We start from the raw sequence: 18154 nt of genomic DNA on the forward strand, positions 1-18154 counted from the left end.
TATAGTTGCTGTTTATTTCTTAACTATAGTCGCTACAATTGTTTTACTATTACACTATTACATAAATCAAATTAAAATATCTTTATTTATGTAGGTCAGTTTAATCTGTGTTTAATAAAATAGAACTGACAGACTGGCTGACATAGACTAGAAGCAAAGTGGAAAATGTATCTGCAAACATTATTCGTTATTAGAGCTATTCCACACATTTAACTCTAAAATTCACAAATGTCACTCTACAATTCAGAAGTTTTGTTGAAGTTGTTGGGAAAGTTCCGTTTTATCAATAAATTAATAAGTAAGACCCACGTTTTTTATCGGGATATACGACCACAACATTAATATAAAAATTAATATTGATGTCGTATTAAAATACAACATATGGATATTTCAGCACTTATGTATTAAGGTGTAATACATAAGTGCTGAAATATCCACTTTATTATGATTCATTTTGTTTAACCCATTCATTGAAAAAGTCCTGATTTCTTAATATTATATCTTCACCCCGAGATGTCTATTACACTCGTCTGGGCAAAAAACCTTGGTTCAAAGTTACAAATGATATTTTTTGACTACACTTTAAAATGTAATCCACGGTTTTTTCACTAAATTTAACATTAAATAACACATGGCAGTATCAATTCTAATAATAGGCACACTATTATTAAAATACTCGCTTATATATTAATAGAAAAAAACATTAAAGTTGTTATAGAAATCGTATAAATTTATTTGCAAATCAAAATTTTAAAATTGGAAGAAATAGTTAAAAAAATAAATATTCGAAAGGTATAAATCGTGATAACAATATTTGATATTCGTACCTGAGTTACTTTGCTGTAAAAAAATATATGTGTGACCTTCAATGTTGTGAGTATAACATATGTTTCACTGTGTACCTTGTCACAATGACCTTATTAAATAATCATTTAAGAATGTTTGGAATTATAAATATTGTAATTGTGACAAAGTACTAATATTCGTATAATCCACGCACGTGGACTTTTCTTATAACTACATGTTACGTATTACGCTAGCGACGACTACACGCTAGCTATTGGGTCCCACATTCTTATCCGTAAAGAACACTTCATTTGTATTACTTCAAATTGATATATAGATATTTGAAAATTATATAAACCTATCATTTACATTACGAGTTACAAAATTATATAAATCAACTATTGAATGAATCATATACATATCTTAATAAATGTACATTTTTTTAACATATAGATGGCACAGATTAAGAAATAAGGGTATATAGTTAGATAGTTACGAAATTACATTGTTATTAAGTAAAATTGGTTATTAAATTCGTTAGAAAGGCAAGATTTCACTATTACACACTACATAGAACTTATAAAAATAATCACAGAACACTAAATCTAATACTACATCTAAAATAAATAATTGAACATAAGTGTAACATTAATATATTATGATATGTTTTGGAGTCAATTATTCGAGAATAAGCCTCCTGTTCGATGAATAATAAAACCTATCAAAAATGCTAGTACAACAAAATACATCTTCTACTTCAACTTAATTTTCAAATCAAATTTTAAAATAAGAATAAAGTATTCTTTTTTCAAATTCACTTGGTTGCGAAACTTCTTTTTTTTAATTCACTTTGGTCACCGGCTTCCATGTGGCCAATATGTAAAATTGAAAACTTGGCAAGACCCATGAAGATGAGATCAGTCGGAATCATTCTCTGAAGGCGCTTTAGTTAGACCCCGCGCGTATGCAGCCTGTATACTTTCACATACAAACTTATATTGACCCTGCAAAGAAAACAAAAATTCATGAAATAATTTATAGATGGCGGCATATTAACAAAATGCCTTTCGTATGTTCATAGGTTAAAAAAATGTCACGTGACACCAAAAGAGAGAGAGGTATATAATCATGAAATTCATATGACGTAATTTATAGATGGCCATATTAACAGAGAAATAGAAATAAGCTTTATTCAAATAAACTTAATATAAGCACTTCTGAATAGTTTATTTTTTTTATTCTAACACTCATTCGAAAAGCAGATTCATCACAAGAACGAACTTGCGTGTTGCCTGTTTAAATAAAAGTTGTTGCAACTAAATACACATTAACAAGCATGCGACAATCAACATAGAAACCGCTACGCACTCAATCTGTCTCAAAGATGGTCTCTGATCTCAATGATGTTTCTTACCGCATTCTGTATGCACATAGGCCTCTGGGTTCTCATGGCGCGGACTAAATCAAGTGGATACAAAGGCTGTCGCCGCGACAGTAACTCGATGGCCGTCTCCGCTAGTATCAGCGCCCCGGTTCTCCCCACTCCGGCTGAGCAGTGCACGATCATCGGTGGATCTAGCAGTCTCTCCTCTTCGCCGTTGGAGTCTTCAACCACTGTTGGTATTACTGGAGTTATAGAATTTATAATTAATAATAACAATAATAAACCTAACAGCGCCATATAGTCCGATGTTAAGCAGAGCTTGTGTTATGGGTTTTACACAACTGATATAATATTTTTTTATTGGTGTGTTTGGACTATTATCTGATGCTTAGACCTATAGCACTGCGACCTTCATAGATCCAGTGCTCGCCCTTTCTCAGAGTTCGCTACCTAGCCGTTAGGGACAAGAATTGAAGAATATTCTTAGGAGCGATGGTTTTTATCTCCTCAGGATAGAGTGCAGTATACACTTCGAAAGGAGATATTTCGTTTATACGACCACATATGGATGTGCAGTGGCGTTTCGTCTTCAGATTGGCAAATAAATTTTTCCTCGAGCGGGTTCCATAAAATCCGTAGAACACCCAGACTGATACAAACAACCGTACTCACCTATACAAATGTTTCTATCATGCGAAGAATCGAACTCACGGCCATCGCAAATAAAGCGGTGTGCTAAACCGCCAGACCACCGAGGCCGTTTGTGAGGGGAAATCAATAAATTATTATACATTCTTTTTGTTATTTATAAATATTTTTTATTAATAAATCAAATCCGAGTAATGATAATCTAACAAATAAATATATGTACGTACCAGCTCGATGCGTCCTCAGATGCGCACAGAGGGCGGTGAAGGCGATGAAAGCGGCAGCATCGTCGGGCACCCCGTGGTCCGGCCACGCGGTGTACTGCAGCTGCGTCACCGCTCGACTGCCTCCGCCCGCCTCCTGTACATCAACACGATGATGATATCATCTACTTACCACCTACAGTGCGGGACCACACCGCTGGAGTCACGATAGTATGCTAATGCACTCGTAAATCCGGCAATAGCATGTACACTCTTGTGTTTTTAGTGGGTAGGAATGTGTAGGAACATTCCCGCTGCACCCCTCTAACGGCGTAAAGGGTATTTTGAAAAAAAAAAAAGGATAATTTATGGAGCCAATAAGTGCCTAGATATTGTATCACGGACGAATCGATGCAGGAAAGAATGTACATGTAATGAATATAGACATTAAGAGCCGCCAGCTCGCGTATTCCACGTCCTTCAATCGTGTGAAGGTAAAATAAACGGTTTTATTATCTTTGAACTATTTATATGAAACATAATTCATTAACGAGCGTTAAATGATGTTATTTTTAAGAAGTGCATTTATTATAAAGGATAGGATGCATTATATAGTAATCATAGTATAGTATGGAGGATAACAGGATATTATTTTATTCATTTTTCAATATAGAATCTTATATAATTATTTTTAATGGTCATGTGAAAAGTATGTATAGTGTGTTTGAAGTAATTCAGTAAATCGCGGATAAAGTATAATTAACTATACTATATATTTATAAATAAGAATTATAACTGACCTTTAGAGACATTTCTCTTCTCGTATAATGTCCTAAATTATGTTCAGTATTTGTATGCACTGTGAGCGAGTTGGTTGCTTTTAACGAGGTGCCAACTTTGGGCCAATATTGGTGACACTTGGCGCGCCCTCTCTCGGCCAACACTGTCAACATTACTATGAGGCTGCTCTCACTCTCCCACACCATTTGCCAGAAGTCGCCAACTGTTGATGCTAGTGGACCTAGAAAACAAAACAAACATAATTTATATATACTATCTAATCTAAATCGGATACGAGATAGTTTGGAAAAATGGATAATGGCACCTGCACGATTCTGTTTGAGCTGCTGGCAAGCGAAATATGCAGTTGACGGTCTACTTGGTAGATAAAGATACCTGGAGAGATTTGGTTGCAAGAAGTATTCCTGGTGGTCACGACACACAGCCTTGAGAAATCGACAAAGATCTAATCTATATACTAGCAACTTTGTATATGTCATAAAAACTAAGCACAGGGTTTTAATATGATTTTTTATACTAATTATTCTGTACATTACGTTTTTTAAATTTATCAAAATATGTAACACATATTTTTATTATAGACTACCTGTGCCCGCGGTTTTATCCGTCATCTATCCATCCATACACAAAACCTTTCTCGTTTATAATATTAATAACATTAGTAATACTATATAAAGCAATATAATAGTACCACATGGTATAAATATGTATGTATTTATTAGCTTACCTCTGTTTCGACTAGGTAGCACTAGTCGTGGTCACGAGCTGACTGGAGTAACAGCGATGTATACGTGAGTACGTTAATAATTTAAATAATGTATATTCTGAGTTACGAGATCTGAGTTAGGTATCTCCATGTTTATATACGAAGCATTGATATAGTCGCCGGTCGGTCCGTTTTGCAAGATCACGCGGGTTGAATCATCTGTAAAGATTACAATTAGACATGTTATTTAATATATATGTATATTCTACGTTGATTTCGGTGTCTTGAGCTCTGTTATAGTTGAAATTGTTTAAGTTATGTTTTTCACTGAATATAATAGAAAATCATTTATTAAATTAAACTTAATTTAAGCATTTCTGAATAGTCATAGTTATAATTCTTTTAATCTACCGCTCATTCGGAAAGCACGTTTCGAATTGGAAATGTAAAATGTATTTAAAAGAGCAACACGCAAGTGTCTTGCTCGTTCTTTCAATGTGACAGCATTCTGAATAAGCGGTAGATTAAGAAAAATAACTATGATAAATTCAAAAGTGCTTAAAGTTTACTTGAATCCTATAATAAAAGAATTTATTATAGGATTTATAAATTATTTTATTATAGGATTTTCTATTCTATTCTATAATGGTTAAGATAGTGTTATAAATAATACATTTTTTTACGATATAGTGTTTGATATACTTACACGGCGCTATATCTCTATATCTGTTTTTGTTGAGATTGTGCGGCAATTTAGACATAAGGGATGGCTCCTCGGGCAGCCGCCGTAGTAATGTTTCGTATTGTTTCAACGCAGCTCCACTGGCCAAACCATCACCTGAAATAGATTTTTTTTTTAAAACTTCATTCAAATAAGTATGGTCCTACATAGTGTGGGACAAATTATATGTAAAGAGGATTAGTAAGTCAAATTCTATATCGATTACGGCACGATAGAGTTTTGTATTTAAAATGTACAATGTTATACCTATATATTATTAACTTTGAACATTTTAAACATATATAAATATATATTTATCATTATCATCATCAATGATGATGTATATGTGGTTTATTTTAGACACTTGTACGAAAGACGAATATCATATTTGTATGGAATGAGTTTGTTAGATGCATTACAAACTCATTCCATCAAAATATGATATTATGGCTGCGACTATATAATTAAAGTTTTGAAGTTAAATAGACATGGGTGTATTCTTTGGAATAATGGCAAAGCCAGCTTCGGATGCAGGCAAGGTATTATTCTGGCTGGTATCACATTGATTTAATTTCTTTTTGTCATTTAATATGCGATGGGATCGTCATCGTCACATCTAGTGTACAAAAATACCAAGAAAAAAGAGAATAAGAATAGTCCTTCGGAATCTCAACGTATGGACAGTCCGTTTATTATCTATTCCAATTTATAAAAAATCCATAAAAATTGTTATTGATTGTGTTAAGGCTGATTTTAGTCTTGGGAGTAGTGGATTTTATACTGAAAATTAAATGAAACTCAATGCTTGTATTGTGGCGGCTGATTGAAATATACTTAAACCGTGGCAGACCGGCAGATACCCCTCCGATCAATTTCCGTCCAATTCAAACGGGGATATACGATCTGAGCCGATGTTCGAATAGTGGTGCCCCAAACAATAGTATAAAGAATCGCCCCCTAACGTCCGGTGAAGCTGTAAAGGCCAGCTACGGCCAACAACATTAGAGTAGTCCGAAAAAAAAAACCGGCAGATACATAACTATACGATCCCGTATAGGCCTATAGTATAAAGAATCCCATTGCATTTAACAAGAAATAGTCTATTGTATATATACAGCGAAACTCGTTAAACTACTAAATTATATATTTCAAGTTTTACCTAGAAACTGAACTTACCTAGTAATAGCATAGACTGTTGTAACGCGTCGCCTTCAAGTTGTGCTGAGTCAGCGGCGAGAGGCACGAAGCACACGGCAGGCTCCTCTGGACCACCATCTTCGGGCTCGTACACCGCTGATAAACGTTTTATTTTTTATTACATTATCAGCTAGTATCTAGCACGTGCTACTTCGTCTGCGTTATATTTTTCCAGTTTTTGCAGCATTTTTTATTGTAACTCGACTTCTATTGATCGTAGAGTATATGTAGATAGCCAATAACATTGCTGTTAAATGGGCTATGTTACATTAATAATATAAATGTTTAAATGTTACTTTTTTACTGTATTATTATATAGTATAAAACAAAGTTGCTGTCGCTGTCTGTCCGTCCCTATGTATGCTTAAATCTTCAAAACTACGAAGCGGTTTTTTTAAATAGATAGAGTGATTTAGGTTTATATGTATAATACCTGTACACCCGGGCAAGCCGGGGCGTAGTAATAAAAATAAAAGTATATTGTACCTAAAATATTTTTCAAAATCAGTTCATTAGATCTAGAAATTAGAACTTTAAATTTAGAAACAGAAGATATTTCATCCATACGGACATTCTAAACAGCAAAAATAAAAATTATCCGCCTTTTAATAAGCACACTCATACAGTGTTCTTCTTGTAATTATTCTTTCCTTGTACAATAAAGAATTATTCTATTAGGTAAAAAACCTTTTATATAATGTGTACAATTATATGCAAAGGTGAAAAATATACATCTGTTCATAACGAGATAAGGTCAGATATGATGTTACTCACCATTCGGTTTAACAACTAATGTGAGGATGCCTCTCGTGTTCCTGATGAGTTGGACAACTTGCTCGTGCGTCAAATCGTCCACATCAGTCCCGTTTATTGATATTACCTGTATGTAAAGAATGTAAAATAAGTATTTAACAGGTATAATAGTCTAATTAATATATTTAGTTTTGTATTTTTTTTTTCGGACTACTCTAATGCTGTTGGCCGCAGCTGGCCTTTACAGCTTCAACGGACGTTAGGGGGCGAGTGCAGATGGCATTCCAAACCAGCGGAAGGACTTATGGAGCGGCTGAAGGCCAACTCCTGCCTGACGGATACGACTTTAGTCTGAGGGCACCACTAGGGGTTCGAACCTCGGCTCAGGCCGTCGTAATTTCGATCCCCGTTTGAATTGGACGGGGTATCGATCGGAGGGGTTTTGTTATCTATGGCTAAAAAATGTAATGAAAACATATGGGATATATGGCCGATTGCAATCGACTCTCTAATACTCTCGTCGATAATAATAATTTCTACAATATTCTAAAAGATCTTGGTCGGTCTAGAACTGCAATAAATTATATATATCTAAAGCTGATTTCCAAATTCGACAGGGAGAGAAACACGAGTAGTGAAGGCGAGTGTTGACGTACGTCGGCAAGGGGACCCTTAAACCTACAGCAAGGTCCAAGTCCTGGGAACCCCCCTGGAGCTGCCCGTGGTTAGGACCTGGTCCCCTCCTACAGCTGCCCGTGGTCAGTACCTGGTCCCCCTCCTGCTGCTGCCCGTGGTCAGTACCTGGTCCCCCTCCTGCTGCTGCCCGTGGACAGTACCTGGTCCCCCTCCTGCTGCTGCCCGTGGTCAGTACCTGGTCCCCCTCCTGCTGCTGCCCGTGGTCAGTACCTGGTCCCCCTCCTGCAGCTGCCCGTGGTCAGTACCTGGTCCCACTCCTGCTGCTGCCCGTGGTCAGTACCTGGTCCCCCTCCTGCAGCTGCCCGTGGTCAGTACCTGGTCCCCCTCCTGCAGCTGCCCGTGGTCAGTACCTGGTCCCCCTCCTGCAGCTGCCCGTGGTCAGTACCTGGTCCCCCTCCTGCAGCTGCCCGTGGTCAGTACCTGGTCCCCCTCCTGCAGCTGCGCGCGGCGCGGCGCCACCCTGGAGACGAGCACGGGCGCGCCGCCGCCGCCGCGCACGTTGAACCCGAACCGTCCGTCGGTGCCGGCCCGCAGCCGCACGCGCGTCCGCCCGCCCTCGCACTCCTCCTCCGCCTCCTCGACCGCTCCCCCCGCGCCGCCCCCCACCCCGCCCTCGCCCTCCGACGACTCCGACTCGTCCACGTACGAGAGCGGGACGCGGAGCGCGCGTTCGAGGAATCCGCCGTCGCTGTCGCAAAGTAGAAACCGTTAAAACGTCATCATTTGTGCCTTATTAGATATATTGTGGTTGGTTTTTTAGGGTGATATAGTTTGGTATGGCCAAATAATATGCGCGTCTGCAGAATAGAATAGATTTTCTGTCATTTTATAACTATATCAATATTGTTTGTTGTATTTGACACAAAAAAAAAACTGTAAAGGGCATAGAAGTCAAATGCACTCGTAATAAAATCAATACTTTAGTAGGACTCCATAATGAAACTAGAACTATACATTAATTATTCTTCCAAAAAATATAATTTGTTACCATCTGTTGAATCTCTCCTGATTGCTGAAAACTGCCTTAAAATCTAAAAAAAGATGTAATCAAACAGACAGCAGAAGCGACTTCATTTTATATTATGTAAAGATTACTATAGAAACAAATGGTACACTAACTCTTCATCGTCGTTGTGGGCGGGCTCGTCGGTCCAGGCCGCCCGCGGCGGAGGCTCGCCGTGTCCGGTGACTCGAGCGCTTCGCAGTGACATGGGACCGCCCGGTGAGGCTGTACCACCACCATTCATACCAGCGCCGGTGACGGCGACGGCACTTGGTGCGCACGTGCCTGCTGACCGCTCGCGGTTGCGTGAACTGCTGCGTCTGTGTACCATGTATTGAGTTAAAGTTTGATTTATAGCATAGGGGACGAACGAGCTTGCGAGCTGGTGGTAAATGATTACAGCCGCCACATGAGCACCTGAGACACAAGTGGAATTGCAAATGCGTTGCCGGCTTTTAAGAAGGAATAAGCTCTTGAAGGTTTTAATATCGTATCGGTTCGGAAATACCATCGTTGGAAGGTGACTTCTGTATTCTTCATAAGCCAAGGAGCTCTAGATAGAGTTTTGAATGCTTTGTATCGGACGTATCGGAGCATGTCTGTAGTACTCACCTAACAAAACTCCTGTTGGATGATCGTGACCTGCGGGCGTCTTCGAGCGCTTGTGTCTCCGTGCGCGGCACGGTGGGCGCGGCGAGGCCGGCGAGAGCCCCCAGGGCGCCCAGCAGCGGGCGGCGCCGCGGGGCCCGCAGCCGGAAGAACCCGTGCCGCTCCACGCTGCACCGCCACAGGGCTTTAGCGGCGCGGGCCGAACGCATATTGAACCCTAGCAACGTGTCGTAGGACTCGGACTGAAACAACATTGATAACGTACTAGAATACTTTGTTTATGTGATTAGAGCGATAATAAAACCACCTAATAGTAGGCGGCAACAGTTTACTGAGATATATACTCTTGACTCACATTTCGCTGCATATATTCGAATTCAACGTGGCAAGAACCTACTATTGTTTCTTGGATTTGGCTGCTATCGTAGTGTCCATCACCGTTTCAAATCAAAAATATTGATTAAAAGTTTTTTGATGTCAGACAAATCAATAACATTCACATTATACAGCTGAAATCAATACTTACTGGTTCTCTTTTCAACTGTATGGAGAACTGCTTCTTCTTGAATGAGATCTTGACGATCTTATTCCAAGAGAATGTGTTCACTCTTATGTTGTTCTGGATGACTACAATGCCTATTGACGTTACGCCAATAAGTATGTCCTTACCGTGGTAATCCTAAAAAAATTTAACAAATTAAATCCTAGAATAATGAAGAAAAATGTAACTAAACTATTACTTGTAGTGAACATTTAGTTTCTTGTGTAAATTTAATTTTCGAGTGCCTCAATAGTCCAGCGATATATACCAGGACTCTGATGATCGCGGGTTCGAATCCTTGCATGGTACAAACAATTGTATTCAAGAGTATGATTGTCTGTATCAGTCTGGGCTTTTTCTATGAGTATATTTATGGAAAAATATGTGTCTAAGTACTTATATCGTTTATCTAGTACCCATAACATAAGCTCTGCTTAGCTTGGGACTAGATGGCGCTGTGTGAATTGTTCTGAAATATTTATTATCAAAGAATAATAAACAAAGACTAGACTATTACATTTAGTGAAACATTTACTTTCTAGTGTTAATTTAATACTGAAATGACAGGATGATAGGCAAATTATGAAAGTAGCGCGATAATTTAATTACAAACATATACCATTATTAATACAGTACCTACATGATAATAAAAGTTATAATTTTCCTCAATAAATAGCGTCAATGTAAACATTAGATTGTAAATAAAATGGTGTGCAGACTTTGTTTGAACATACAAGCTATTGTTTGGCAAAACACACACGTCACATCATCTCGAGATAGCGACAATTAACCTCAAACTGAGATATTATTATTTTAGTGTGGTACATTAGTACTGAAAACTAGATCATTACTATATGTACATATACCTACGCGATCACTATGATATATATGTGGAAACTTGACGGCCTCGGTGGTTTAGCGGTTTAGCACACCGCTTTACTTCTGATGGTCGCGGGTTTGAATGATTGTATTGGTATAGGTATTTTCTATAGATGTATAAAATGTACATATATATGAAATATGAAAAAAATATGTGCAAGTATTTATACCATTTATAACATTATGTACAATTCAAAATTATAATAGTCTATATGAGGCTCACATTTCTATTACTATAACATAATATCTTATTCCAAGGAACATAGCTAAAATTATATAAACACTATAGGTGTTTTACCAACGTACATAATACTCAAATACGCAAATTACTTGTGGGATATGGCAGTAAAATTACAGGGTACAGCGTCATAAGTTGCACTCCATTAATCATATGACGACATGATACCGTGGTACTGTTCAAGTATATAGCAGATGGTTATCACTTACCATCAGGCGAACAGTCCGCTTGGTCATTTACGTAAAAAATGAGTTTCAACAAAATAACATTATAAGATGTTTTCACAAATTGTTACTGTTAAATGATACAAAACCATCTACACATTATGACATCTGAACTTACTTAACTGGATTTCTGTGAATTTCTAAATCGTGAAGCGCTATAACACCCAAAAAATAGTTATATCCACGATACATGAACAAAAATCTCAAGCTAGATTCTACTGTATTGTGTTTTTAGTAAAGATTATTTTTACATAACCTTGCATCATAATTCATTTTGTGACATCATATTATATAGTGCCTACCAGTGTCTATGTGATTTCAGATAAAATAACAAACCTTAGCCGGATGTGATTCAACACCATAATAATCGAGGCGTTTAGCATGCTCCAAGAAGTTAGCCTCGGCATCGGCAGGGGCTTGCCCTTTATGCAGTTTGTGGAGTTCCCGTATTTTACGCTCGTCTTCGGAACTCTGCTTCACTAGTAGGCACATTTCTGATAGGTAATTTGGTGGGTGCTCTGATACGTTGTAGTCGCCAATTTCCGCTATAAATATAAAGTATTTTATATATTTTAGTTCATATTTCATTCCAGGGATTCATAAACGTTGGTATTTAAAAATTTATTCCTTCTATTTTAATGAAGATATCTAAGTTGATGCGTTATTTTTGGTACATTTGATTTTGTTATGAACTTTTTGATCTGTTCCCTTTTTTTAATTTCGCAGTAATTATAACGTAAACTGATGTTACAACTCATAAATTTATAAAAAAATATGCAATTTAATATAAGTTTAAAATAATGAAAAACTCTATATTATAGATATAGATATATATAAATATAATTATATGGCACTTTCCTTAATAATGGTTTTAGTTATTTCAAACATAAATACAAAAGGACAGTATTGTATACGTAGCGCTTTAATAACAATGCTGGGACAATAATAACTGATTACTCTCTAAATATAGTTCAAATGACCCATAAAATGCGGAAAAAATAATACAACTAGCAGACCCGGACACGCGTTGCTGTGGCTAAGGTTCCTGAATAATATAATATTGCGACTATAAATTGAGATGTACGCTATCCTATCATTCAAGTTGGATCAAAGTGCACACAATGTGCAAATCAAATTTGCAACCAGTTCAATAGTTTAAGAGTTAATTGCGGGCAAACAACGTGACACGTAATTTTTATAAATAAAGATAAGTAAAATGTATTGAATACATTACCTTGCACTGTAAATGATGCTAACAATAGCATGGTGTTCTTTGGGGCGGCCATTCTTCCGTCCAGTAATAACTTTCTAATTTGTAAACAGAGAAGATAACGAGTATACTCTTCTGCTAGTCTGGATGGTTCAGGAGGGTAGTAGCGTACAGCGAGCCAGAATTGTGCATTAGTTCCCACTTGTTTCTTCACAGACTTACTGCTGTCCAGCCAACGCTGAAATGGAAATTTATATTAATAATAATAACACTACAAGATTCACATAAAGACATATTCCGGGCCAATCAAACGGATATCGAAATTAATACGAGCTAAGCCAAGTTTCGAAGGCCTAGAGGTGCCATCAGTCTAAAGTGGTATTCATCAGGCAGAAGTTGGCCTTCCGCCGCTCCATAAGTCCTACTGCGGATTTGGTGCCATCTGCACTCATGCTCTATTGTTAGGAGAAGCTGTAAAGGCCATCAGCAGCCAACTTACAAAAGTTGAAAAAAAAATTCCAAGGTAAACAGTCTTGTGTTATGGGTACTAGACAATTTCTATAAATACTTTAATAGAGTTTTAGAAAGGCTAACTAACTTGATTTCATGCTAATCCTATCATCCTCCAATGGCCCCGCCAGCGTAAGCCGATAACGGTTTACGCTGGCGGAGCACCATTCCATTTATCATCCATTAAAAATCTATTTTTAATGGATGTTAATGGAATGGTGGATTTAAAATAGATTTTTTATGGATGGTAATGGAATGGTGATGCAATTCCGGGGGAATGATATAGTCATTGTCATTCTGAGGGACTAAGATTGCAGACAGATTGCATAACACCTTTAATAACCTTACTACATATCTAGAATACTATGCGATATAAATATGTATGCCTTTCAAGATATCAAAAAGACAACACATAAGTGACTCACTGATTATCAAGTCACAAAATGACGTCACAGTGCAGTTACCTGCGTTATCTATTTGCGATCAAAAACTGATTTATAACTATATTGCAAATTTAAAACACCTATTCTTTATATATAACTAGAATTGCACATTGATGATTATTTTATAATAGATGATAATGGAATGGTACGCCTGCGCTAACAGTTTACGCTGACGGGGCACCAGTTCAGGCAGATGATAAATGAATATGAGTTCAGGTCAGTTAGCCCATCGAGACAATTCATTAGTAACTATCACGATGGTTTCCAGGTGGAACAGTATAGAGGTCAGCAGGCATGTTAGGTTGACCTCTATACTGTTCCACTTGACTGATGACTCCATAGGCAGAAATGTACCATGGTACACTGCTAGCAATGGAGTTATCATCTTGGATACATTACCACGATCTAAGTGTATCATGCAAATGAAAATTAACTTCATTACATTTGGAGTGCCATTTTGCTTAAATAATTTTATTGATGAATTAAAACGTGTTATAAAAGGCGGATTTAATGCTACAAGCATTCTCTACCAATGAATCTTTGGGATGGACAATGAATAATGATCCACAAATGTCGTACTTTAATATTTATATAATTGAATGAAGATTATAAGTAATAGATAAACATATAATTGTTATTACAGGCTCCATCCTGTAATAACAATTATATGTTTATCTATTACATGACATGATGATGATGATGGATGATAAAGGTGAAGGTTTAAAAGAGAAATTAAATATAAATAATAATATTTATGACTGTCGTTTACCGTTATCTCAGTATTTGTGGCATTCGGTGCGGCACCATTCTCAGTGAACTGTAAACCAAAGTAGTCTTTTTCAACCAATTCCAGGTGGAGAAAGACTTGCTCTAACAGGACACTTCCTTTGGCTTTTTTCTGTAAAAAATATACAAAATAATTTGCAAACTAAATTTTAAAAAATACCAGTAACTATTGGTCTCTTGTCTTTGATTGATCCACCATATAATTCAAATAGGGAGCGAAATTAAGACGGCCTGAGTCAATGTGTGAACCTCTGAACTCAGACTAAAGATGTATCCATCAGGCAGAAGTTGGCCTTCAGCCTCTAATTTGTACATTTGGAGTGGTATTTGAAGCTATAAAGGGCAGGTGCTTGCGGCACCTGCCCTTCATAGCTTATACTTACAGCATTACTTGATGATATTATATAGAACCTATTTATTAAATCTATAAAGAGACAAATCATTTCATAAATTATTCTGCAAACAGTACCCCAGTTATTTTTTTATATTTGCTTGGTTTTTACTAACTCATAATTATGGGTTAGTAACATGCTTTTATCATATGTATTATATTTATTATTATTCATAATTAATATTTACTGTCAATACATAATTATGAATAATAATAAACATAATACAACGGTCAACAGATATTAACATTTTTATGTTAGAGAATTTATCCTAATAAGTATTTACTTAACCATAATTCTAAAATATAGTAGAATGATTGAACCTTGACAACAAAAATATTTCCATACAGTTACCTACAGGAAATTTGTTAAGTAATTACCAAGTGCAAAAAGACACATCATGGTCATATATATATTTCCTCAGACTCTACAATGACTGTTAATATTACAAATCCAAAAGTGTGTATAAATTGTAGAAAGTATCTAAATGAAATTAGACATGACAATGGATTATAGTCTGTGGATAAAACAAGTTTTTGTGTTAAAACAGTAAATGAAGTACTGAATACATATATCAAACATGTTACATTTAAAACAGATAACATATCCAGTTTAACACTTTCAGAATGAAGAATTTTTGGTTTAGGTTTTCTATATATTATAACAGGGATGGAGTATTATAAGGGGAAAATTTCATTTTTGCAAAGCACAGAAATATACTGAAGTAGTTTTAAATATATTTTAACAATAGAGATTAAGATGGGCTATATTATTTATGGTTAGTTTAATTATAATTTGTGAGTTGATTTAAGTTGTATCTTTTAGAGTACAATATATTTTCTATACAATGAGAGATCATTACAATCATTGCACCTATGACAATTCAAGTCAGGTCATTGGTTTGTAATATCACAGTCTTAACAAACTCATGACAGATTCTAAATAACTAATTTTTAAATAAATGTTAAGCTTGGACCACTTTCTAACTTACTATTTTATTGATTTAGCTTTTTTTCAAGGAAAACATGGTTATTCTGTCAGTAACACACAAAATACTAATTTTATAATTTGCTTTTTTACACAACATAGCAATTAACAGAACAAAATTGTTATAAAATGTTATAAAATTATTAAATACTTCATGGAATTTCGTAATAATAACTTTTTAATTTAACAAATTTATTGTTATTTTATAGAATAAAAGAAGAATATTAATGAATTATATGTTATACTATATTTTGACACTATAATAATTTGCTTACGGTTACACCTATTTGTTTTATAATTTTATGCAATAAACGGCAATTTTCTTAATATTGAATTGCCTAAGAACTATCTACAAATTTGAAAACAATAAAATAAGTGAAATGAAATTTGTTAAGTAGATAATTCCTAAATTATAGTGTGAACTAGGGGAAACAGAGATACATTTGTAAGAGTTAAAATTGAAATCATAACTAAGACAACCTATTGACCCACTGCACTATTAATCAAGTTAATGGAGGTTAATCATCTATATTCTTAACTCTATGATGTAGCCTGCAATCTCAAGATTCTGTATGATTTTTTTTTAATTTGAGACTCAGTGTTTGAAAATTCCATAGTGACAGAATAGTTTTACTCACCTCGATTTGAAACGAATGCTGGGTCTCGTCCAAAAACTGCACAGTGACATTGAAAATATTGAGCTTCCGTTCTCTTGCGAGCTCGGAAGCACGCACGTTGTAAGTGCCACTTGAACTACTGAAGGCACGCCGCGAGACGCTCTCGATCATTTCATCTATTACTCACTTTACCGGATTCCTATCAGATAAGTCAACGCCCGGCGAAGGCGAATCCTCGCGGCTACGTCTATTCGCAATTATGTAGGCACTTAGTGAACCAACAATTAAGCTCGTAGTGAATCATTCGTACTGTCGCGCTCGTTACCGCTTAATTGCAAATATGTGGCGAACCAGCCGGTATTCTCGACGTAGTACACGGCCATGACGTAATGATATACGCAAATTTTTACTCTGAACGTAAGAACTAACCAATTATTTTCATGTTTATTATTGTCCGTCCATGTAATCTGGGTCCTTGCTATTTATATCATTCTATACTGCAAATCACGATAGCAGTTAGTAATTATGTAGTAGATAGCTCATGAAATTATATTTGTGTTAATTTCATATTGTAAAATTTGTAAAATAAATATTGGTCGATAATCTAATTACTATATAAGACGAAAGCAAAGCAACTAATATTGACTAACTGACATTGACTGACAAAATGATCTTATTGTAATGACATCCAATGAAATAAACTGACAGTGACTCGATGACTTAAAAGTACAGAGTATTGTTATAAACTATGACGACGACTGAATGAAGTGTAGTGATTACTTGCTCAACGCTGGGAACTTTTTTAATGGAGGGAGCGCCGGGCAGCGCGAGTGGCAGTGTCATTGGTATGGGAAGTATCGTGTTTACACTTTCCCGCTGCTCACTTCCCTGCCCAATCGGGCTGAGTGTAAACGTAGCATAACAAATGCATTAGGATTTCCTCACGATGGTTTCCAGCGGGACTCGCGTGGAGGGCAACGTAACATCATCCATTACTAACAATCCCCTTTCCACAGTGCTCTCACCATTATGGATGGCTGCTCAGTGTTCGCTGTTTAATACACAGAACTACTAGTAATATTAAATAAATTGTTATTATATGCAAGAGTCGCAAGTAGTTTTCGCTTCACAATTTATATTTGTAGTAAAATTAAATTTCAATTCATCCGCTTTAACATTGCCATTGATGCAACAGTGGTTAGGAACTCAAATAATTATTTGTGAATGACCTTTCAAGTAGATACCTACTAGTGATAAAGTATATATATTTCGGATTGGAAGAAAGTTATAACTCTATTTTTTCTTGTATTGGCAAGTACTGTTTCAAATTATAAAAGATAGATAAGTACTATATATATCTACCTACCTATTGTGATTTCATCAGTTTAAGGTTTAACGTTAATACGTTGAAATCTTACTTATATAGGATTATTATTAAGTACGGGGACAAAGCTACAAGTTACAGCTAGAGTATATATAATAAAACAAACATTCAAACAGTTATCTGTCTTTATTCTGCATCTCTTCTTAACCCAGCAGCCATAATCATTCGTTCGGTACCATTATAGGAAGAAAAATTAATATACTATTACATACTGTTACAGTTTGGTTTGAATATGTGTTACAGCTGAATTTATGTGTAAGTAGACTTTATAAATTGTATTACTATTTTATTACAATATGAATCATGAAAACCAGAGTGCAACGCGATTTTGCCATGTAATAATTTAATGCATAATTACCACGGACTAGCTGTTTCGTTTTAAATTAAATCATTTGTACTTAGCATTCTATGCTTTATTCTATTACACTAATGTTTGTTG

The 18154-nt window shown here is 35.9% G+C and overlaps 1 protein-coding gene across 1 annotated transcript; it reads right to left on the reverse strand.

Moving 5' to 3' along the window:
- Window positions 1-778: 778 nt before the first annotated feature.
- On the reverse strand, window positions 779-16945 carry LOC131844410 (tyrosine-protein phosphatase non-receptor type 4). The gene is given in 16 exon segments (XM_059193296.1): window positions 779-1790; window positions 2201-2412; window positions 3046-3178; window positions 3822-4044; window positions 4615-4747; window positions 5235-5366; window positions 6426-6542; window positions 7221-7326; window positions 8316-8583; window positions 9015-9218; window positions 9511-9749; window positions 10034-10186; window positions 11726-11934; window positions 12624-12837; window positions 14322-14450; window positions 16353-16945. Coding segments are annotated over 16 exon segments (2709 nt in total). The 5' UTR covers window positions 16503-16945; the 3' UTR covers window positions 779-1703.
- Window positions 16946-18154: the final 1209 nt, after the last annotated feature.

The sequence above is a fragment of the Achroia grisella genome, unplaced genomic scaffold (genome assembly GCF_030625045.1).
Source record: "Achroia grisella isolate CSIRO2021 unplaced genomic scaffold, CSIRO_AGI_Agris_v1 utg109, whole genome shotgun sequence".
NCBI lineage: Eukaryota > Metazoa > Arthropoda > Insecta > Lepidoptera > Pyralidae > Achroia > Achroia grisella.